Below are 23,730 nucleotides of genomic sequence, written 5' to 3'. Positions count from 1 at the left end.
TTTAAAAATATTAGTTTCGGGGTCAGGTCATATTTTGGCCAAAATTAAGTATAATTCCGGCCAAAATTAAGTATAATGCGGGCCAAAAACCGTCCGTTTAGTTTCGCAACATTTTATTTTTTAATAATTATTTATTTAATTTATTATTTTTATTAATTATTATTTTATCTATAATCTACATATTTTAATTATAAAAATTGGCAGTTTAATTTATATTAATCATTTATTTTTTTATTGATAATAAAAAAAAAGATTATTAACTCATATTTTGAGTTTTAGCAAATTAGTATAGATTTGAAATGTGATAATTTGATTTTTAGCAAATTAGGTCTATTTTAGCAGGAGTAAAAAGTACTTAAATTCATGCAGATCAGTTATAAGTTATATATGTGATGTCTGGAGTCCTGTAAAATCGCATTTCTAGAATTAATACTTGATGAGAAATTAAGTAAAATATAAAAATAAATATATATTATTTATATATTATTTAATTTTTTATTAACTATTAATACTAGAAATATAATTTTACTACTATTAGATTCATCTTATTGAGATGATTCCAATAAGCTATATTTTATCCTTTTTTGATTACTGGATCAAAAGTTAGTAAACTGCCTGATTGGTGACTAATTGATGCCTGATTTTTCACTTTTTGACCTGTGATTTAAATGAATTTACTATCATTTGATTCGTCATAATGAAATAATTCTAAGATCATCTTTCTAATATTAAAATTAATAGAGTTATTATGCTATAAATATTTAAAGTTATTGATATCAGAACATGATCTAGTGATTGGATTTAAATGATCTTACTACCATTAGAATTACCTTATCAAGATGAATCAAATGGTAGTAAAATCATCCAAAATAGATCATTAAATGCTAAGTTATTATTTATTAAAGTTTATATATATAAATCGACCAAAATTAAAGCTAATTCTGGCCAAATACTTTTGTAATACAAAATTAATTATAGAATCTAAAATTAATTATGAAATACAGAGTTTTTTTTAATGAATTACTTAATAATTACAAAATTATATAATTATGTATTTTCATAATACTAAAATAATTTCAGACACAAGTATAATAATCAATATAATAACATATAAAATAGAAATAAAATAAGAACATTAAAAATTTTACTTTTTTAGTTTCATTAATAAGTCTATATACAAGAGTTTTATTAGAAGTTATATAAAAAAAATCCAGTATAGATATTATATCATCTAAGTTATATTATCATCGTAAAAATTACTAAAGTTTTTTTTGTTTTTAAGATAATATTAATATTTCTAACAAAGTATTTGCTAATTCACTATATAATTTATGATATCAAAGGTCATTTCTTTTTTTAAATTATACAATTCAACTATTTGAAAAAAGTTAAAATATTCTTAGATATACTTAAATTAATATGTGCAAAAAAAATAGCTTTTTTTTTCAAAATCATATTTAAATAAATATATAACTATTGAAAATTTAATTAATCCAAAATTTTAATGTCTTATTAACTTGTGAATTTTTAATTTGATGTAAATATTTAAAAAAAGTATAGATATTATCAATTAGGCCATACAAACTTCAATAACCTGGCAATCCAGCTTTTAATTTTTTTTTTCAAAAATTTTATATGTGAAATTTTTTTTCAATTTTTAAAAAATTTTCACCTGGCATAGTAATAATATAAAAAATTTTTTTTTAAGACTTAACAAAACTAACCCGGCCGGACTATAAAAACCATTTTTACCACTTTGTATCACCTTACTAAAAAAATAACTCTCTTTTTTAATATTTTAGAAACTGTTATTCAGTTTATATTTAAAGTCCATTATATTTTAAAAAAAGAAGTTATATCATTTTAAGTTTTTTTAGAATTATTATTAACATAAATGCAAATTCCTTTACATTGTAATTTGGTTAAAGAAGTGTATATTTTTTTTATGAATCTTAAAAGTGGCATACTTTTAAAAGTAATAACCTGAATTTTAAATAATTTTTTTAGTTTAATAGAAGTACACAAAATATATTAAACTTTTTTTGTTAGAAAAAAAATATATTATTGTACACATTTCTTTATTTTAAAATATACCAAAATTTTTATAAATCAATTATATTATTAAATTTTATTGGTTAAAAATAATTTTACATGACTATATAATTGTAAATGATATTTTTTTATTATATAATTTTCTATAATAAAGGTGATAGTAATTATAGGTAAAATGTGACTACAGTAAGGTTGCTTGTCTAAACCTCTTCAAAATCTTACGATTAGTTTCGTCAAAATTTTACTATAGATTTATTATAGTTTTGGCAGAGTTTCAGCAGTTTCGGCATTTATAATAAGTTTTGGCAGTTTTGCTATTCTCCAAAGTTTTGCCAGTTTTTTAATATAACTTTAATATAGTTTTGGCAGAATTTTGCTTTTCGGCAAAATGCCATCTTACCTAAACCCCTAGGTTTCAGCAAGCAACTTTAGACTACAGATAGTAGATTTAATATATAAAAATTTGGTACATCTACCTGAAGTGATTATATATGATAATGTGACTATAACAGAGATAACTATAGGAAGAGTTGATTATATATAATTAAATTTTTTTTAATTCTGTAATGTAATTTCAGTTATATAAGACATATTTGTTTGTATAAAAAAGTAATTAACTTTTTTTTATAAACTAATAATAACATGATACTAGAAGTCTATATTTAACAGTTTTGATTTTCTGAGCTAATTCTATATCATGTAATCTGAAATTTATCCAATAAAAAATTGGAATTTCTTGTATAAAGTACCAATAAAATGCAGTTTTTGATAACAAACAAAGTAAAATATAAGAAAAAGTGGATTTTAGCAATAATAATATGGCTACCATTTTATAAAAGTCATATATTGATAAAAATTTTTTTTTAAAAAAAAATTACATTTGATTCAGATTATAATAATTCGGGCTGGCATTATCACAATGCATGAAGTCAGCCCGAATCTTGGCCAACATATTTTATTTCAAATTTGGGCTGATCATATGAAAATCTTGAAAATCTTGCAATTTCAAATACTTATAACTTTTTATATATATCTTCTTAAAAATCTGACCGGTAATTTGATAGAACTTATCTTAAAGAATAAAGTTACCAGTTTATTTTGTTTTAAATTGTATTTTTTTTAAGTTGAAAGATTAGACTTCTGGCACCATGAATATTATAAAAATTCACATTATAAATTGTATTTTTTATATAAAATCTGTTATTTTATAAAAAAACATTGATGATTATGAGAGATTTGTAATTTAAACCTTAAATAAACAAGATAATAAAATAATTTAGATGAGTAATAAATTTTTTTTATTTAAAAATGAATACGATATAGTACTCTTAAACTCTATAGCTGTAAAATACAAACTATTTGTAAATAATTTACCTGAAAATAAAGTGACTTTTACGGTAATGGTTAAACCTTTCATCTCAGTTTATACTTTGATAAGTTTATTATAACATCCTTTCAGATTATTTACGCGTTTTTAATAGGCAATTTTTTTACTAAAGGTATCTATACATTCCAGACGTATTGTAAGGCAGATGACTGATGACAAATGAATTACAAATTACATTATTTGAAATATCCGTCTGGCGTCTGCATATAGATATTTCTTCAATTAAGCCGTTCCAATTAAAAAATATGGCTAACCAATTTCTTCAAATTACTTAATGTAAAACAGAGTAATACGTTATATTTCATTATAAAATGCATTTAATGAAAACTAGGGGAATTAGAGATATTCGGTTAAACAATTGGCCTAGCTTGTGAATTGTGAATTGTTGGATTTTGAACAATGCATTCTTTAATTAAATGACATCATAAAATTATGACGCGTTATTTGTTCGACAAAGATAGTAAAAAAATGCGGCGTAGGGAAAAGGCTAACGATTATTATGTATTGATCGTCACTGGCGGAATTTTGGTTTACATTATATGAGGTTTCGGAAATGAAACTCTCATAAAAGTATGTAATAGAATAAAGTATATTTATTTTTTTCTAATTACATAAAATATCGATCTTGCTTTATCTAAATTTATTTTTACAAATTAATAATACAAAATATGTAACATATATACGTATATTTATTCAAACAAATATTTATTGCATAACCATGAAGTAAGTTCCGGTATACGGATCTCTTGTAATTCCGTAGCACTTGATTATAATATCACACGTATTCAACTTGAATTGCGATTTAATCTAGAAAAAAAAATTTTTTTTTTAAATAAAAAATAAAAATAAAATAAAGTTAAATTGAATTTTCATATAAAAAATTTTCTCATACCTCGTTCAAAAAATCACCTGGAGATCTAAAATGAACACAAGAATCATCAATTTTCTTTAATAAAACTTCAACACCGGTATAATTTCTTTTCCAATTATTTGTTTCTTGATCCCATCCTATGATATAACCATCCATCCAATTAGCGATATATGTTTCCATTAACCTGTTTTTAAAATAATTTTTCTCAAAAAATCTTATATTAATCAATCTCTCATAAGGTATCCATTCAATCACTTCAGATGGTCTACTGGCATTTTCTTGTACGTAACTAATAAACTCATCAATCATTTTGTTCCCACTTGAAAATTTTTTATCAGCTTCGTACTGTTTTTGAAATCTTTTTGAATTACATGGTTGACACCAATTCGCAAAAGTATTCGATCGATTACATTGTTTACAGATCCCATTCATATTGGTAAATGTAATTGGAACGTTGATATATGGAAATTCGCTTTCTTCATCAAAAATTCCTTTCGCTATTAATTCTGGATCTATACCTTCGTGTTGACCCACAAGCTCATCTCCCATTGGCGTATCGACTGAATTGTATGAATTGTATGCTAAAAGCTTTTTAATAGAATAATAAATGAAAAAGATTCGTTCAGTAAATATAAAAATTTTATTAATAACAAATATGAAATTTTACTTACACTCATCATTATGAAAAATTAGGAAATGAAAACCAAATTTGAATAGCTTGAATGAGTCAGGGAGGTCTGAGTATATATTTAATTTTAAATTGATTTACGTAATAATAGTCACTTTCAAACACAGTTAGTTAATCTGGATAATTTCGGCGTGAGAAATTTTGACACTAACTTATTATTGACGATTTTCCTCTTATAGCTTATCACACAGTTATCATGTGAGATTCATTTTCATTATGACTTTCCGTAATTTCTTCATTTAATGTATAAATACGGGTGAGTCATGCATGTATTTTTAATGATAAGTTTTTAATAATAACAATAACTCCGTTCGTTTTAACAGAAACGATTTTGCGTCCCCCCAAAAAGACAAAATAATAATATTGAATGTTTATTTCACAAATTTACACAATTTACACAATAAATATCGAATTATAAATAGAGTAACGTGTCACAAACTTAATATCGGAGAGCTTATGCCGTGCGATTCAAAGAACGACTCTAGTACAATCAACCCAATAGCTAACTCTTTCAACTCTTTCCCCATAAAAAAAGGGATCAAAAAGATTCAAAGAGACATATGATAAACGTACCAAAAAGATTTTAGCTTCTCAATTGCAGTTTATCATGCGTTTTGTATTGGACGCTTTTTATCACGCAGCTCTTTGCTTAAATTATGTAAGCGTTGAATATTGATAAAACTGGAATTAATACATATACAGTAGTACCCTAGAGGCCCAGTGTTGTCACGGGACAATGTCCGGGACGGGTGACACAAAAAAAGAAATGATAATCGCTCAAAATTTTACTACGATATCCTGTTTTATTATTTTATTATCTAATACATAATAATTTTTGTAGTTTTTGAGTACGGACAAAGTGTGGACATGTCCAGGACAACCAAAAAAAAGCTGCGGATATCAAAAATGTACAACACTGCGGCTAGAGGAGTTGTACTATACTTGTACTATACAGAGAATAATTTTGGCCGTATATAAAAACTTTGGCCAAAATTAGCACCGGGTACTACTAGATTTACTATTTTGATTATTTTGATCGACAACTTTTCCCCTAAAAAAGGGAGGGAACGAATAAATAAAATCTAATATGGAAAATTAACCAGAAATGATTAGTTCAATTCGTTAAATTTTTCGTTTTTTAAAAAAAAATTAAATAATTTGAATTGTTCATCTAACGTTTCAAGTGCAGTGAATGATAAATTTTGTCTCATCGAAGTTGTTATAATTGTTATGCATTATGTACAATACATACTAGAATCACAAGGAATTTATGTTGAAACAAGTACTGTTTTACTACATAATACGTCTAACCATAAATCTGGATATTGTCAGATAAAAAGTTAAAATTCATGTATTGTCTGGGCAATTACCAAATTTGGGGGAGTTAATCATGAAATATTGTTACCCGTGACGTTTTTCCTGTTTGTCGAGCACATGATTCTACTGTACTTATGAAAATGAAAATATTACCTATAAATAATATTTCATCTAAAATATATTAATTAAACTTACTTAAACTTTACCTTTACCTTTATATATTACATTTGACTAATTACAACCAAAAGACAGTGCAATACTACAGAGGTTGACTAAAATTATCTGGCCACTTTTTAGGTTGAAAAAACTTATATATAGTATATATAATATGGCAATAATAAAAATAAGTTAAATAAATTCATTATGTTTTTATTTATTAATTTAGATAAAATTTTAATAATAAATTCTATTCCATTTGCAAAAATAACTTCTAATTTCATGAGATATACTACTAATAGATTTTTTATAATATTCCAAAGGAATGCCTTTCAATGTATTTTTAACTTTATATTTTTAACTAATTTTATCAGAAATTTAATAAGGTATGCAAGTATAATGTTGAAAAAGTATTATACTATAATATTGCAAATGTAGTACTATGTAAATTTATAAAAATTTTGAGTTTGTAAAGTTTGCAAAATTTAAAATTATATATTAAGGTTATTTTAGAATCTAATAATTGGATTTTTGTAATTTTGGATTTATTAGATTTTATTGAGAGAATTTGAATGGTAATAATTTAATATTTGTAAAATTAATATTTATTATATAATTATACTCTAAAAGTCATATTATCTATAATATTTATTTCTGATCCTGTAATTACTTTAAAAGCCTAGATGTTATCTATAATATTTTCTAATTTTGTAATTGAAGATTTCTAGCTTTTTTAATTTATTTTATTAAAACAATTTAAATGGTAATAAATTCGGTAAAATTATAATATTTTTAATTTTTGTTTGCATATATTGTAAATTTAAAAAATTCATAAAATAGATTATTTTATATTTTTAAAAAATATAAAGCATTAGAATTTATTTATCATAATTATAAATATAAATTATATTATATTTATATTATATTAAGTATTAACATATCATGATCTATAAAATTTTAGCAAAATAAACTGGATAATAGTAGACAATTGATAGTAAACAGTAGATAGTAAATGATAGATATGGATGATAAATAATGATAAATCACAATAAATGGTTAATAACAAATGATAAATAGTAGATAGTAGATATAAATAAACAAATACTGTAGATATTAGATATTTAATATAATAATTTTTAATATATAATTTTTAATAAAGTGGAATAATAAAATATAATTAATTGATTATTATTACAAAATTAAAAATTAGCTAAGTATATAAAAATCATTAATAATTAAACAAAATTAGATTCAATTTTGTTTAAATTTCAAATGGTTATTTGTTGAATTTTACTGATTTTCTGATGAATTTTTGCTGATTTTTTTTTTCAAATAGTTCAGTTCTGAGTGGTATTGAATGGCAAACAATCAGAAATTTCAAGTCAGATATCTTTATTACTAAATTTGACTAATATTCAAACATCTGATTTTTGTCCAATTTGAATTAGTTTAACTAGTGTTGCTTTAATTTATTTTAAAAATATTAATATAAATTATATGTACAGTCAAACCTTTATATAATAATATATCAGGATATATATGAAATTTTTAGGAAATATTGTTATATTAAAGTTATACCAATATTTATTTATATATAGTGGAAAAATAAAATTTTATCAGTATATCAAGTTTTTAATAGTATATTATATTGGTATATTGCCAATATTGGTATATTAAAGTTAAACTGTATTTAATTACATTATTATATATTTTAAATTATATTGTTACATTAAATATTATTAAATCAAATTTACTTTAAAGTTATATAAGTTATACATCTATAATATAACTTAATTTAGTATTATATTACATTTATATTAAAACTACATCTTTACTAAAAATACAATTCAATTATATAATTTAATAATAAATAATATATACAATAATTCAAAAATTAGTATTATTATAAAAAATATGTTTAACTTTACAAATGTTATAGTTATATTTATAAAAATTAATATACAAGTAGTTTTAATACTTTCAATTAATAAAGAAAGTTAATTTTATATGTTTAACTTCACAAATATTATAGTTATATTTATAAAAATTAATATACAGTCAGACTTCTATAATTGCACTCTCTATAATTGCACTCATTATGTATACCCTTTCTAAATGCACCCTCTGGTTCAGTCTCAAGCTTATATGATCTCTAATTATTTTACCTCTATAAATGCACACCCTCTTTAAATGCACTATTTTGAAAATTATGTATATGGTCCCAAGGGGTGTGCAATTATGAAGGTCTGACTGTATAAGTAGTTTTAATACTGCTAAACAACTTTTAATTAATAAAGAAAGTTGATTTTATTTGACTAAAGTGGTGAAATATTACATTTTAAAATTAGTAAACAGAAAAAAGAATTTAAAAGTTAGTATTATTAAAGTTTTTTTTATATATTATACTTATACTTATAAAAATTAATATATAACAAGTTTTAATTCTGCTAAATAACTTATAATCAATAAAAAAGTTGATTTTATTTTGATTAAAATATTGAAATTATACTTTAAATTAGCAATTAAAAAAAAAATTAAAAGTTATTACTATTATAAAAAATGTAAGGTTAATATTTATAAAATTAATATACAATTAGTTTTAAACTCTTTAAATAACTTTTATTTAATCAAAGTAGTAAAGTAGTAAAATTACATTTTGAAGTTATTAAATAGAAAAACAAAAACTTTGGAATTAGTAGTATTATAAAAAATAATTTCTCTATAAATATTCAGAAAAAAAGGTTCAGGTCATTTATAATGTAAAAAAATTTTTATTTATATATATAAAATTGTATAAAATTAATATAAAACTAAAATTATATTACTAGTAAATTTTACTGGAGATACTTCTGGTAAATTAATTTTAAATTACCTTTTAGTAAATGTAAAATTAATTTTTAAATAAAATCAAATTTTAAAATGTCAATTTTATAATTTTATATACATTACAATTTTTAAACAAAATGTTTTATAATACACTGGTTTAAAGTATAATATAGCAAAAAAATCAAAACTGATATTAATAAATATTTTAAATTAATAATCTTATTATCTGTGGTAAATATTTCCATATAAAAAACAAAAAAAAAAATTTTTTTTTATAAAAAAATAAATTGCAGGTATATTGATTTTTTCAGTTTCTATAGTATTTTTATTTTTCTTAAGTTTAATAGTTTATATAGATATTTCAGTTTAAAGAACTTTTAATTATTTATTATACAGTTAACTAAGCAAAATTGTTCAGTAAATATGGAATATAAGAATTTAAATTATGTTTTTTTATATTTATAATTGAATATTCGAATCACAATTTGACTTTCAACCGATTTATTTATTATTTATTATGTACGGCTAAATAAAATAAATACATTTTATTATATATTAAACTGTTTTATCTATTTACATCGAATATAATAACAGATTTGTTATATACAGTAAATTTTGCTTATTGAAATTAAGTTCATTATGACATAAGGAGAAACGAATGAGAAATTAACAGAATTCAAAAAATTTTTTACATATGATGTTTATTATATTTTCTTCACATTTTTATAAATTATATAAATAAACTATTAGTAGGTGCTTTGATAATACGTATGATATATGTGTTTGGATAACAAATCAACAATGTAAAAATTTCGAAATCATTGTATGTTAATATGTTATTCTGATTTTTTCATCTATTCTAATCCTATCCCAGAAATTACCTTTGCCCTTATATACCAAATCTTTTCTGCATCCCTAATATTGCGTTCCCCGAGTTGTTTTTATATTTCTGCTTCGAAATTGTCGTAAATTTTTTTTACAGACACTGATGAGATAGTATCCGGCATCCCGTGATTTTTCCGGTTAACAACGCCATATTAATTATAAAATTAACTGTTTATTAGTAAAATTTATATTATATTTTATTTTTTAACCTGGAATCAGGTTATTCTGTAGTTTGGACAAACTTTTTGGAATTTTGAATAACTGAGATAATAATATTCTTTTTATTTTTTTTAAGACATTATTACATCACGCGTTGTATTATGTTTGTCGAGTAAGAAAAAGATTATTTATTATTAGACGATATGCGCTCTAATGAAGATGCGTAAAACAATATTTAATTGTAAATAATATCTAATAAAATAAAGGTTAAACTAAAATACATTCATAGTTAGAATAAAATAAATAAATAAATTAAATATAAGAAAAAACAACAAAAATAAAAACACTATGGATCAATAAATTCGAAGACTAGTAGTAACTATAACTACAAGAGCCGTCTGAGGCGCAAACGGTGCCCGTAGGACAGCAAGTACCGTCACCGCAAAATACAGCGACAGCGGAGCATGGAATGTCGCATTTGTTAGGAGGTATGCAAACCGTGCCTGTGGGGCAGCATCCGTTCATATCAAGACATTGATCATATCCTGCCGGGCATTGGAGTTGTCTTGCCGTCAAAGATGATTTCCCAGATTTCGACATTCTAAAAACCGCATCTCTTTTAAATTGAGTTGGTGTAGCAGAAACTAAAGCGTTATAGGCTACAATTACAAGAACGAGTATCAAGAAAAGTCTCTTAATCATTATGATTTATTTTGAAATTGTAAGATTGAATTGACTTTTTTTTAAAATTGTCTTATTGAATTAAGATTTTTTTTTTTTTGGAATGTGAAGCTAGGATTTCAACAGCGTATTTATAGATAAATCGCATAATATTGAAACTTAGATGTTTATAATGTGTTCATCGCAGAATATTTGTACAATTCCTTGCTCGATGGAACAATCCAACACCCTTATTACTTAATAATCTAAGAATAAAGGAAAACTGTTGCCGAGAAATATATTTGCCGATTAATATGGATAATCTACTTCTTTCTTCTCGTGTTTGTGTAATATTATCTGTCTTTTATTCATTTTCTAAAAAAAGTTTAGATCAAAATCTGTTGCATGAACAAAATGCATCGCATTAATTAATTCAATGAAGAAAAAAATTGATGTAAATAGAACCAATTGATTTTTAGAAGTGATCTTAGTTTTCTTCAAATTCATTCTTTTTTTAATTCGCGTGGTTGTCATTTTTCATTCATATTATACTAAAAAAAAAACATATATTTACACGGAATTTCCTTGTTTTTAAATAACTATTAAAAACAAGGAATTTTCGCGGAATTCCCTTGTTTATAAATAACTATTAAAAACAATGAATTTTCACGGAATTTTCACGAATTCCCTTGTTTAAAACTACGCTTAAATTTAAAAGGAATAGTTAATACTATTTATTAATCCGCTGCAGTTCCGCGGAGATATACTTATTAAATCCGTATCAAATATGAAACTACTATAATTATTGGATGTGGTACAAATATCGGTCTTTTCCTATCATAGTATATACTTTTATCCGGTATCACGTGATTTTTTATAATTAAAAATATTTAAATCACGGGATACCGGATAAATCACTTATTCGGCACTTCAAGCCGAATAACTAACGCTACCTAAAGGTAGCTGGGAATCAAATTTGATCAGTTTATCTCGGGCCCGGATCAACCAAACAAACTTGATTTACCCAATATAACAGATAATAACAGTTATTCGCCGAATAACTATTAAATATTAAAGTAATTTTTAAAATATTTATTTTTAAATAACTTTGAACTAAATAGTTTTGATCTGGTTTTGGTTATTCAAACAAAACAAAAAAAAACCTTTAATTAAACCAATTATAGATTATTAATTATTAAGATCTCCTTATCCTTTTTACGTTATAATAAGGGAATGACCAGTCTGTATATTATAACTAACTTTAGCAAAAGCGATAAAGATGATCAACACGTGAAAAAAAAAAAAAATTTAGAATTTCGGGCTCATAATGGTCAAAATTTTTTTTATATAAATGCACAAGTTTTTAATATCAAAATTTCTAAATTTTATAGTTTGTTTATGTGATTTAATTACCTTTTCCTTGACCACTATATAAAACAATATTGGCATTTTATTAGCATTCAGCGATCATAAAAAGATAAAACACAGTTCGTGATTTCAAATTTCTAGGTGTAATAATTGTTGAAATAATAAGCAAATGTCAATAGTAGATTCCTTCAAAATTAATATAATAATATTCTATGCTGATTTAAGCGAATTAGAAATATCAATTGATAATACTGTAAAATCTTAAAGATTTTAGTTATTTTACTTGACTAGCAAATGTGTTTAATAAGTAAAGAATTTTTTTTAAAAAAAAAACTGTAATATAAAAATATTAAAATCCAAATCCTATTAAAATTATTTTTAAATTCTTTATTTTTATCTTTAACTAATACTAATTTGTATAATAAAATTGAAGAATTATAAAATGGTAAATACATTACATTTTTTAAATTAAATCTTTTTGTATTACTATCCAATTTATTTAGTTATTTTTTATTAAAGAAAAAAAATTAAAAATATTATTTTACTTAACTATTAATTTATAATTTATAATTACAGTCGCACCTCCATTCCCTCCCTATATGCATGCTATGGTTTGGTCCAAAGCTAAAGACTTAGAGTAAATGCACACCCTCTATGTTCTACATGTGCATGTAATTCTGAATTCTGGGTATATCAGAACACTCTCCATAAATGCATTTACGTGAAAATTATGTAATATTGACCAATCATCGATAGCTGTTTGGTTCTTAAAATAGATAAATTTAACAATTTACATTTTTTTGAATAAAAAATATTTTTCAATCTTTTTAATTTTATTATATTATTTTACACTACATATCATTTTTGTATGTGCAATTCTTTCATTAAAATGAAAATATAAAATAAAAGTAAATTTAAATAAATATTCTCTCCAATTAAAAATATTGATTTTTCTATTGGATGTTCTTTAAGTGCACACCCTCCCTAATTGCATATACATGGCTGGGCTCCAGGTGCATGCAATTATGAAGGTGCAACTATATTACTATTATATTACTAGTATATCTTTTATTTAGCTTTTACTAATAGTAATTTATAATTATTATATAGTAAGTTTAAAAAAAACCTTTTTTTATTTAAATAAATAAAAAAAAAAATTACTGTTTTTAAACAAATTATATAAAGGAAAAAGGATATTGCTAAATATTACCAGTAGTAATTATCATTACCGGTAATTGTTACTATTTAATTTTGACTAAAAATTACAATTTAGGTGGAGTTATAAAATTCCAGTTTATAATTTTGCTGAAGTTAAAAAATACTGATCACAAAATTTTAATTTAAATAATAAATATATTAATAAATATTGTTTTTATTAAAAAAACTTTTAGTAAAGTGAAAAATTAAAAATCAAAAATTTTGCATTTTTCTTAAAAATTATCTGAAAAACAGCCTTTTTGATCTTAAACAAATCTTTTTTTCTTGTAAATTTACATATAAAATAATTATTTAATATATGTAATTTATAAAATTCAAAAAATTGAATTAGTAAAAATTACTAGTGGTATTTTGATATTTTTAAGAAAAAAAACAATAAAATAATAAAATTAAAATAAAAATTTCATGATATTTATTTATTAAATAATTTATTATTACTATATAACTTATAGTATATTAAGAAAAAAATTGCAATTAGAAAAAATTAAAGGATTATAATTAATTTTCACTTAGGATAAAATTACCTAAGTAATATCACCTACTAATTTTTTATTTATAATATATTTATTTAATGTAGATAATAGGATCTTGCTTACTTATAATAAAAGTCACCGTAAAAAATTGGCCCTTTACTAATAGTTGTTACCTTACTTTTTTTTTAAGTTAATTAGTTAAAAAGGAAAAAAATCATAATAATGTAACATAAAATTTCCTTTTATAGTAGGATCTGCTAAGGTTGCTTGCCGAAATCTAGGGTTTAGACAAGATGGCGTTTCACTGAAAAGTGAAATTCTGCCGAAACTATATTAAAGTTATATTAAAAAACTGGCGAAACTTTGGAGAAAGGTGAAACTGCCGAAACTTATTATAAATGCTGAAACTGCTGAAACTTTGCCAAAACTATAATAAATCTATAGTAAAATTTTGATGAAACTAATCGTAGGATTTTGAAGAGGTTTAGACAAGCAACCTTAGGATCCGCAAAGAATTTTATATATGATTTTTACACAGGCAGGGGCGATGATGTAAATGTGGGGTCGTTTGCCCGTTTTGAATGACCTCGAATGACCTTCGAATGACCTAGTCATTTAGGTCATTTGTCATTTGAGTCATTTAAAATTAATGCTTTATAATTCAGCTCAAGTTATAATGCCGGCCGAATTACGAACTTCTAATATCATGTGAAAATTTTATCCATAAAATAGTGAAATTGTATGAATAGTTCTGGCCAGAATTATGATGTAATTTTTAAATGACTAGGTCATTTGTCATTTAATGTTGAAATGCACCCTAAATGACATGTACGCATTTGAGTCATTTGAGGCATTTGAGCCTACTCGCCAATACGGCTGAGGACCTATCTTATAAGTAAACGGGATCCTGTAGATAATATTATCTGATTATTTTTTTAATTTATTTATCAAATAACAAACAACTTTTTTTTAATGTTCTTTAATATCCTATTATTCTTCAACATTTTTTAACAATCTTTAATATTTATAATGTCTTTAATGTTCTTTAATGCTTTTTAATACCTTTTCTTTCTTCTTAAATATTTGAAGGTAAGCTTTTTTTTTATAATATTTATTTACTTTTTTGTTTACTATTATTCTTTAATTACCCATTTTCTTTTTGTAGATTTTTCAACTTTAGTATTCTAATAAATGGTAAATTTCAAGTTTTTTTTAATATAAATTTCTATAAATTGTTAATAAAAGTTAAAATCAAAATTTTAAAGAAATTAAACAATTAGTAAGCAAATATAAATAATTAATATTCAAAACTTGAAAAATATAAAGTAGCAATAAATATAAATTTTATTATATAAAAAAATATAAAAATATAATAGTAGTAATAAATATGTTTTTTCTTAAAAATAAATTATTACTAAAATTACAAAGACTTTAAATATTTTAAAATTAATACATTAAATATATTTAATAAATTAAATCAAGTTATAGGAACTATTATAAATTATAAATTATCAAAGAAATACTATAAAAATAAACTAATATAAAGCAAGTTATATGTAATTTTACAAAATATAAATTAATTAGCTAAAGATAGTAAATAAATATAATTTATTTTTATAAGTATTACATTAATATAAGGAAAAGTTTAGTTTTATTAGTCTTATTTATAGTCCTATTAATCTTTTTTTTTTGTAATTTATATGATTCAGTTTTTTAACTAGAAATAGTTTTTTTACTTTTTTATTTTATATTTATATTTTTTTTTTAATCATTTTTATTGTATAGTAAAAGTAAAGTATTTTTTAAATAAACAGTTATAATTTAATTTTAATAGATTGAAATAATTATTTTATAATAATTGTTTATATTAATATTTATTAAAATAAAAAAAAAATAATTATAATTAATAGTGAAAAAATATATAGTAAAATTTAATATAATGAAACCATTAATTTTATTAGTAAAATTTGTAAATTAATTATATATATATCATATATTTTTTTTTTTTTTTTTTGAAACAATTCTGAGAATTGGACAAAATTGAAATGCAAAAAAAAAATATGATAATTTGTTTTAAATTCCTAATTCTGATATATTAAAATTTTCACTTCTATGTCTGCTATGTCTACTTATATTAAAAGTTCGATATCAATTTACTGTGTATAATAAAATTTATTATTAGTTATTCTTATAAGTTTATGCAGATTTTACATAATTGTTATTTAGGTTAGTTATTTTATATTACTATGTATTGGTATAATAATAAAATTATTGGATAGTAATGGAGTTTATTGTATGATCTTATAGGATCATGCTGATTTTATTTATCCAATATTTTCATTATTGTACAATATTGATATCAATAGTTTATTTGCGTACAATATTGAATATTAATAGTTTATTTAAGCATGATCTGCATTAGCTGTACGATAACATAGATATTGTACAGTGGTATTTATATTGGTTAATGTCATTTTATGATGTTAACCAATATAAATACAACACCATACAATATCCATTAATTATAAATATTGCATGAATAGTTCTATTAAACCAATAATATATAAATATGTAATAATTGAAACTATAAATATTATTGATTATTATGATTCCATTATGATATTTTCTTTAAGTATAATAAATGAAAATAAAAAAAAAATAATAATAATAAAATTATAATTTATAAAATAACTGGTTTATATAATTATATTAATATTATATTATATATAATTTTAAATTACTAATAAACTTTTGTAATTTATTTTTTAAATAAACATTATCTATAAAAATATTAATAAAAAAACTATTAGAAATATAGGACTTCAAATAATACTAATATAATTCAAATAGTTTAAACAAAAAAAAGTAAAAAAATACATTTTTTGCAATATTTCAGTTAACATTAATACTAGAAATGCAATTGGATTTTTTTTATTAAGATGAATCCAATGATATAAATTATATTGAAATCCATTATTTAAAAATAGAATTGACAAGAAATTTTAAAACCCTCTGTAATATGCAATTTTGGCTAGAATTAATATATAAATTCTACACAAACTTAAATCTAAATTAGATTAGTATAGTTCAAAATCCTGGAAATATGGTATAAAATAATCTACAACAAAACTAGTCTTATATACTGTTTTTATAATAATATACAGTATTTGACAAATTAATCAACTAAAAGTGTATTAGTTAAACTATATTTACAAATTTAGTATTAATTACTTTTTAAAATTTGAAAAGTTTATAAATAATAAAATAGAATTACAAATACAAATTATACAAATTATAATATGAAAATGTTTACAATTGTCTATTGAAATATTCGAAATTACTTCTTTCTTCTAATGCTAAATTTAGTTAAACCATTATCATTAATTTCTCTAACATTATCACCAGAAGTTCTTTTAGGCGTTATTCCATTACTATCATTAGTTAAATTCACTTGTTCAGCACTACTATTTGGTGCAGACGGAACAAAATCTAATTTAATATGCAATTGAGAATTTGTTCCTTTTGATAATGGTACTGACAAATCTTTAATGTATTCGTCAACCTTAATATGATCCCATAAACGTAATTCATACTCTCCTAACTCTACATCTTTTGATAACAAATTACGATCTCGAACACAAAATAAGTAAGATATCGGAGAACCCGTTATTGTTAATGTTACCCGTTCGTTCCTTTAAGATAAACCAAAAGGGAGAGAATTAATTATATATTTTTTTTAAAAAAAAAAATTATTTTAAAATACATACCATTTTGGAGAGGTGGATTTTTTTATAACTGAGGTTTTAAAAACTTCTTTTTTACCATTAGCTTTTATCTTTACGTATGAATTACTTGTTTTGCCTCCATCACTAGCAGCAATTAGATTCTTTGCTTCAACTACTGTTATTGTTAAAGTCCCAGGTTCACCAACAATTTCTATGTACAGAGAAATAAAAAAAAAATGAATTATTTGATTCAAAATATGAATACATGCTTTATTGAGTCAATAATTACCTCCAGATTGATTTATGCTATAAGTAGAAAATCGATTTGAACCATACGTAGACAATCGATTTGAGTCATATGTAGAAATTCTACTTGAGTGATTATTATTACCATTTTCTTCACTTGATCTAGAACCTTCGTCTGGCTTTCTCTCACGTTTTGGTTCTTCTTTAAATTCAATATGTCTTGTCGCTGATTCATTGTTTTCCTCTTCCTGTTTAGGTTTATCAACGTTATATGGTTTAATTCCATTAGTTTTTTCCAACTTCTGATTTTCTTTTTGATTCATTTCAACATGATTTGCTGAAGGTTTTTCTTGTTGGTTTGGGGGTATAGGCTCTTCTTTACCCTCCTCTTGTTTATCATTAATTGGTTTTGTCTCTTTTGATTTTTTAGGAACAAATTCATTATCGTTAGATTTATCGGGAATAACTTTTTCAGCTATTTTTTCCTCCACACTTTTTTTATGTTCATCTTTATCTTTCTTTTTTAATAAGAAAAGGCGAGATCCAACTTTACTAACACCATCTGTGATTGCACTAACACCATCTGTGATTGCACCAACACCATCTGTGATTGCACTTGCTGCATGTCCTTTTTTATTCAAAGTTTCTGAGTGCGGATGTTCCGTATCTAAAACACAAATCATGCGTTAAATTAAAATTTTCTCTTAACAAACAAGAAATATGGTTATAAATACCGTTAATATTTTCGCGTGATTCATGTGATTCATGTGATTCATGCGATTCATGCGATACATGTGATTCATGTGATTCATGTGATTCATACGATTCATGCGATTCATGCGATTCAGGATTATATTTAACAGGAATGTAATTTAGTCCAATGTTAATAGTACAATTGTCCATGCCTTCAACTGGTAACCAAATATTTCCATTATTTTCTAAGCATTTTTCTAATGATTTTTTTACATTAAGTTCAACCTTTCCTATAGATTTTGAACTTGATTGTTTTATATCAAGTATTATTTTAGAAGAATTTAATTCTTTAATGAATACGTCTGTGACTGTAATAAAAAAAAAATAATAATAAATATATATTCGTAAATCCAAATTAAGATACATTCGGTCACATGACAAGGAAAAATTTTTTTTACCTTCTTCCCAATGTGGTTCGGATAAGTCGGAAACTTGTGTATTGTAGGCTGGGAAAGGATCATTGTCTACGAAAACTTCAACACATGTGTTTTTTTTCTTGAATTTTGCTTGATTAATATTTATAACCAATATTCCGGATTCTTTGAAATATAAAAATATATTTTTAATATTCGTTCGAAAGTAATTAAGTAAATAATATCTAGATTAAACTTACGGTGTTCCAACACGTTGATATTTTTTTCTTTGATTTCTTCCTCCTTGATTTCTCCTTTATTAATTAATACAGGATGAAAACTTGCGGAATAAAATAATGACCCTTTGGTATCTTTTAATGGCGCAGCACTGATAAATACCAAATATATTTATTTAAAAAATATTTTTTCTTTAATTCGAACGATATTAACGATATTTTTGATAAAAAAAAAAAGAAAAAAAATCCAACCTAGAACTTACGTATTAATTGTTTCAGCAGATAAAATTGTTCCATCATCAGATTTTTTAATTAAATCTTTTACATCTAACTCGGTAAATCCTAGATATCTATCTTTACCATAATTTTCATAATCATAACAATATAATAATAATTTTTCTTCAAGAGCATGTACGGGAATATAAAAATGTTCATCCCATGTCGGGTTTAAATTATCATTTCGCACATTTGTACGACCTCTATAGATGGAGTTTAACATTATTCTTATATATGGATCCGATTTGCCTGTTTAGCGATTATTTTGAAAAGGGGTTTTTTTTAAACATTCAATTACTAATGTCCTGTAATTTTTATTGTTATTTAATTATCATCATTTTTTTTATTATTATATATTACCTCTTAACTGCGCCACATTCTTGATATCTGTTGCTTTCTTGATGTGAAGTTTAACAATACCGAATGGTTCAGCTGCGGGTGGTTCGGCTGCGAGAGAAACAAATTTTTTCAGAAATAAATAAAAAAAAAAGCACGCAAAGTACATAAACACTTAAAATCAAACGAACATTTATACAAAATTTGATTATAAATATATATTATATATATATTTAAGAAATATATATATATTAATTTTTTATATAATTTATATTTTTTCTTAAAGGAAAAAAAATAAAGACAAAATAAATGTTTCGTGCTATATCATATATATTATTCACATACCACTATTTTCAGGAGTATGATCAAGTATAACAGGTTTCCATTGACAACTTAATCTAACTTTACCACTACGAGCACCATAAACATCAAACCAATCAATTCCTGATTCCCCATTTAGTCTTACAAAATCTTCAACATTCATACTCCAACTACAAACTATAGGATCTTCAGCAAAACCTCTCTCATCTCTAATATTCAATTCTAAACTTGCTTTCTTTCTGTCCGTTATAAATATTTCAAAGAATTCCTATAAAGAACGAGAGAATGAATAAAATGATGTTACAGTGAAAAAAAAAAATAAGCATATTTTAACATTATTCTTTACCTCCCAAGTCGGATTGTTGCTTCTCCTAAATGTTTTTGATGTAAACATATTTTTTCCGTTATATTTTAAATCAACATATGGATTGTATACTCCAACCATTGAATATTTTGGATCAAGATCTTTAGCCTGATGAAGATTAAATTTCAAAATTCCGATATCTAAAAATAATTAAAAAAAATTAAGTTCATATCTATAGTATCATTTATAATGCAAAAAAGTACACAATCATACTTGATTCAGGAACAGGTTTGTCTTTTTCAGTTTTAACGATTGGGTACCAAACTGCATCATAATTTAATTCTCCTTTTTGTTTTCCATTATGATAAACCGGAATTGTTCTAAAAAAGAAAATAATATAAATATGAAAGGCAAATAAAAAAAAATATTAGTGTCTTATTAAAAAAAAACTCACTTATTGGATTGATTAGGGGTTTCCTCAAAATTTTTCAGAGGAACAGTGGTATCGCCAAGTAAAGTATCGGAATTAAGACTACCGTTAGAATCATAAATTTGGAATTTAAAACTATCTCTTAAGTTATGAAATAATAAATAATGAGTCTCGTCCCAGACTGGATTTAAAGAATTACTTATATGTTTTGTACGTGTTAATTCTTTTCCAGCTTCTGTGACATCGGATGATATTAATACTACTTTACAATATGGATCTGATGTACCGAATGTTTCGGCATTTCTTAAAGATTTAGCGTTTTTAATTGTTAATTTTAATACTCCGATTGATGATTCTACAGGGAATCCATATAATAAGTGTTCCGTTTTTAATTGATATGTATTTGGAGGGTACATCATTGGTTGAAGTGTTGCATGAACCTGATCTTTAATAAATGATGATAATCCAGGGACCTAAATGAGAATTTAAACAACGGATGAAAAAAAGAAATGCACAAATTAATTTAATTTTAATTTTAATTCAAATTTTGACACAACATTTACACTTACAATTCCGATATCAAATCCAAGAGTTTCACCACCAATAGGTTTCAACACATAATCAATATTTGGTTTTTCGAGAAAACCAAATTCAATAGTTTCGACATGTGGAAAGTTTGGAATTAATTTCAATTTGACTCTTAATAATCCTGTAAATGACATGTTTTCTAATAAAATTGGTATTCCCGCCCCTACAAATCCTCTTCCTACTCTTACAGTTAAAATTACTTTAGGATTAACCTTTTTTACTAATTGTGCTTTTGTCATTTCTGCTAAATCATTTGGTTCAAAACTAACTCTCCAATCCATAACCTACACACGAAAGAAGCAACAAAAAAATGGTTAAAATTTTAAGGATTATATTAGTCAATAGATGTAGGACAACACTAATGATGGGTTACGTACCACTTCATTATCATTTTCTTTTGGATAAGATCTAATAGATTCAATTACAGGGGGCTTTGTACCCAAAGTAAAATTGGTTAATTTTAGAGAATCTAAGAAACCTGGTGTAGATGCGGATAAAACAGTATCAGCTATTTGAATAATTGACTTTGATAATTCGGGTTCATAAATTAACCAAAATCTTCGTAAAAATTCATTTAACCATTCAACTTTTTCTTCATCTACTTCTAATTTCTCTCTTGCAATTTTCCTGCTAATATCACTTTTAGCATTTCTATAAAATCTATTCACAGAATTTTTCAAATATGTAGCTGTGGGAAAAAAAAAAATCGAATTAATAAATAAATTTTATATATATTATTAAATAAATAAATAAATATATATAAAAAAAGATACATACTAATGAATGCACATAAGACAAAGACCCAACCAATACTTCCGCCACATAATACAATAAACCAAGTAGCAAACAAAGAAATAAAAACAACTCCAGAATATGTCCATAAATCGTTATAATATAATTCTTTTAAAATTTCTTCATATTGAAATTTTTTATCGGTTCTAGGTTCTCCAAATTCAGAAACCCTTTTCCATCCAATTTTTTCCCAATCAGGAATTTCCGCCGCGGAATCGATAGCTAAATGGGATTTATTTTTAGTTTCTTCATCTTTTGCTGGAGCTGAACCCGATAGGCCAACTGATGCTTCATTTGGCCCTGTTTGTACTTTTTGTTCTTGAGACATTTTTTTTTTTGATAAATTTGAAAGGGACAATTATAAATTCAAATAAAAATTGTACCAATTTAAGAAATTACTATATTGTTAATTAAATCATTCATATAATTTCTATTTTGACAGAGTTGGAAAAAAATCAAAAACTTCCCGCAAAAAGAAAATAGATATAAACTGGAAAAGAATCAAACTTTATGTAAAAAAAAAATTTGTAAATAAATCGTGAGAATTATTTATTTTTTTTGGCGTAATGATAAATGGGGCAATTAATCAGCCAAAACCAGGTTATAGATATTTTGAGTATTACGAGAAAAAGAAAATTTTTTTTGTTTTTTTTGAGTACAATCTAAACTGTATATCGTTTCATTCAATTTAACCAAAATTAAAAATGTGATAACGTTTTTATGATAAATAATCGGGTAAGAATTTCGATTTGGTTTAGTTTATGCCTGCATATGTAAAAAAATTCTCTCATAATTATTTTATATTACTTTGTTCATCGGGCCAATCAGGTAATTACACGCTATGAAAATTTACATTAATATTTTAATGATACTCCAGTGATGAAAAGGCTATCAATTATTTGGGAAATTCTTTATTGAAATTGATTAATCAGGATTATCATGTTGTGATGATGTTTTACATTGTTTGTGTCATGGTTCCACAACATTGAATCTTACAATCACATAGTTTTTTTTTTTGTTCTAATTAAATATTCATGGTTGTAAAGGAATTTGAAAATCACGGTAATCCTAATTATCGTACAATTATTTTAATTATTATTTATTTCATATGATTTAAAAGAATGTCATTCTCTTATAGGTAGTCTTTTCTTTTTCATGTGTAATTTAAAAAAAATTCCATAAAGAGTGAATTTAAACATTTCACAAATATTTATTCTATTTATTCTATTTATAAATTTTGAAAGAATTTAGAATTTTTTTAATATTATCTTCTCATACAATATTTATTCTATTGAAAGAACTGATTTTAA

At 23.5% G+C, this 23,730-nt stretch overlaps 3 protein-coding genes across 3 annotated transcripts; all 3 read right to left on the bottom strand.

Annotated features, from left to right (window-relative positions):
* Positions 1-4,011: 4,011 nt before the first annotated feature.
* Positions 4,012-5,025, bottom strand: OCT59_018256 (uncharacterized protein). Its single transcript, XM_025319586.2, has 3 exons — positions 4,982-5,025; positions 4,332-4,898; positions 4,012-4,246 (listed from the first exon to the last, which is right to left on the bottom strand). The coding sequence occupies exons 1-3, from the start codon at positions 4,988-4,990 to the stop codon at positions 4,145-4,147; spliced, it is 678 nt and encodes a 225-aa protein (XP_025173438.2). The 5' UTR covers positions 4,991-5,025; the 3' UTR covers positions 4,012-4,144.
* Positions 5,026-10,437: 5,412 nt separating this feature from the next.
* OCT59_018255 (uncharacterized protein) lies at positions 10,438-11,122 on the bottom strand. Its single transcript, XM_025330564.2, has one exon. The coding sequence runs from the start codon at positions 11,041-11,043 to the stop codon at positions 10,711-10,713; it is 333 nt and encodes a 110-aa protein (XP_025173439.1). The 5' UTR covers positions 11,044-11,122; the 3' UTR covers positions 10,438-10,710.
* Positions 11,123-17,080: 5,958 nt separating this feature from the next.
* OCT59_018254 (uncharacterized protein) lies at positions 17,081-22,890 on the bottom strand. The gene is made up of 15 exons (XM_025319587.2): positions 22,406-22,890; positions 22,006-22,316; positions 21,610-21,912; positions 21,065-21,513; positions 20,884-20,990; positions 20,653-20,810; positions 20,331-20,574; positions 20,010-20,096; positions 19,637-19,898; positions 19,398-19,525; positions 19,183-19,323; positions 18,766-19,092; positions 18,075-18,698; positions 17,828-17,996; positions 17,081-17,752 (listed from the first exon to the last, which is right to left on the bottom strand). The coding sequence occupies exons 1-15, from the start codon at positions 22,746-22,748 to the stop codon at positions 17,398-17,400; spliced, it is 4,008 nt and encodes a 1,335-aa protein (XP_025173440.1). The 5' UTR covers positions 22,749-22,890; the 3' UTR covers positions 17,081-17,397.
* Between the last annotated feature and the right edge of the window lie 840 nt (positions 22,891-23,730).

This window comes from Rhizophagus irregularis, chromosome 27 (genome assembly GCF_026210795.1).
Source record: "Rhizophagus irregularis chromosome 27, complete sequence".
In the NCBI taxonomy this organism is placed as follows: Eukaryota; Fungi; Glomeromycota; class Glomeromycetes; order Glomerales; family Glomeraceae; genus Rhizophagus; species Rhizophagus irregularis.
The sequence above is the reverse complement of the archived record's forward strand: the minus strand, read 5'-3'. Positions and strand labels throughout refer to the sequence as shown.

Bases quoted from the DNA above. Each gene is read 5' to 3' on its own strand.
- OCT59_018255 (XM_025330564.2), bottom strand. From the start codon at position 11,043: ATGATTAAGAGACTTTTCTTGATACTCGTTCTTGTAATTGTAGCCTAT.
- OCT59_018256 (XM_025319586.2), bottom strand. The intron at 4,247-4,331 runs GTATGAGAAAAT...TTTTTTTTCTAG, and splicing joins CAGGTGATTTTTTGAACGAG to ATTAAATCGCAATTCAAGTT.
- OCT59_018254 (XM_025319587.2), bottom strand. From the start codon at position 22,748: ATGTCTCAAGAACAAAAAGTACAAACAGGGCCAAATGAAGCATCAGTT. The intron at 20,811-20,883 runs GTATGATTGTGT...AATTATTTTTAG, and splicing joins CAAACCTGTTCCTGAATCAA to ATATCGGAATTTTGAAATTT. The intron at 17,997-18,074 runs GTAATTATTGAC...CTCTGTACATAG, and splicing joins TAGCATAAATCAATCTGGAG to AAATTGTTGGTGAACCTGGG.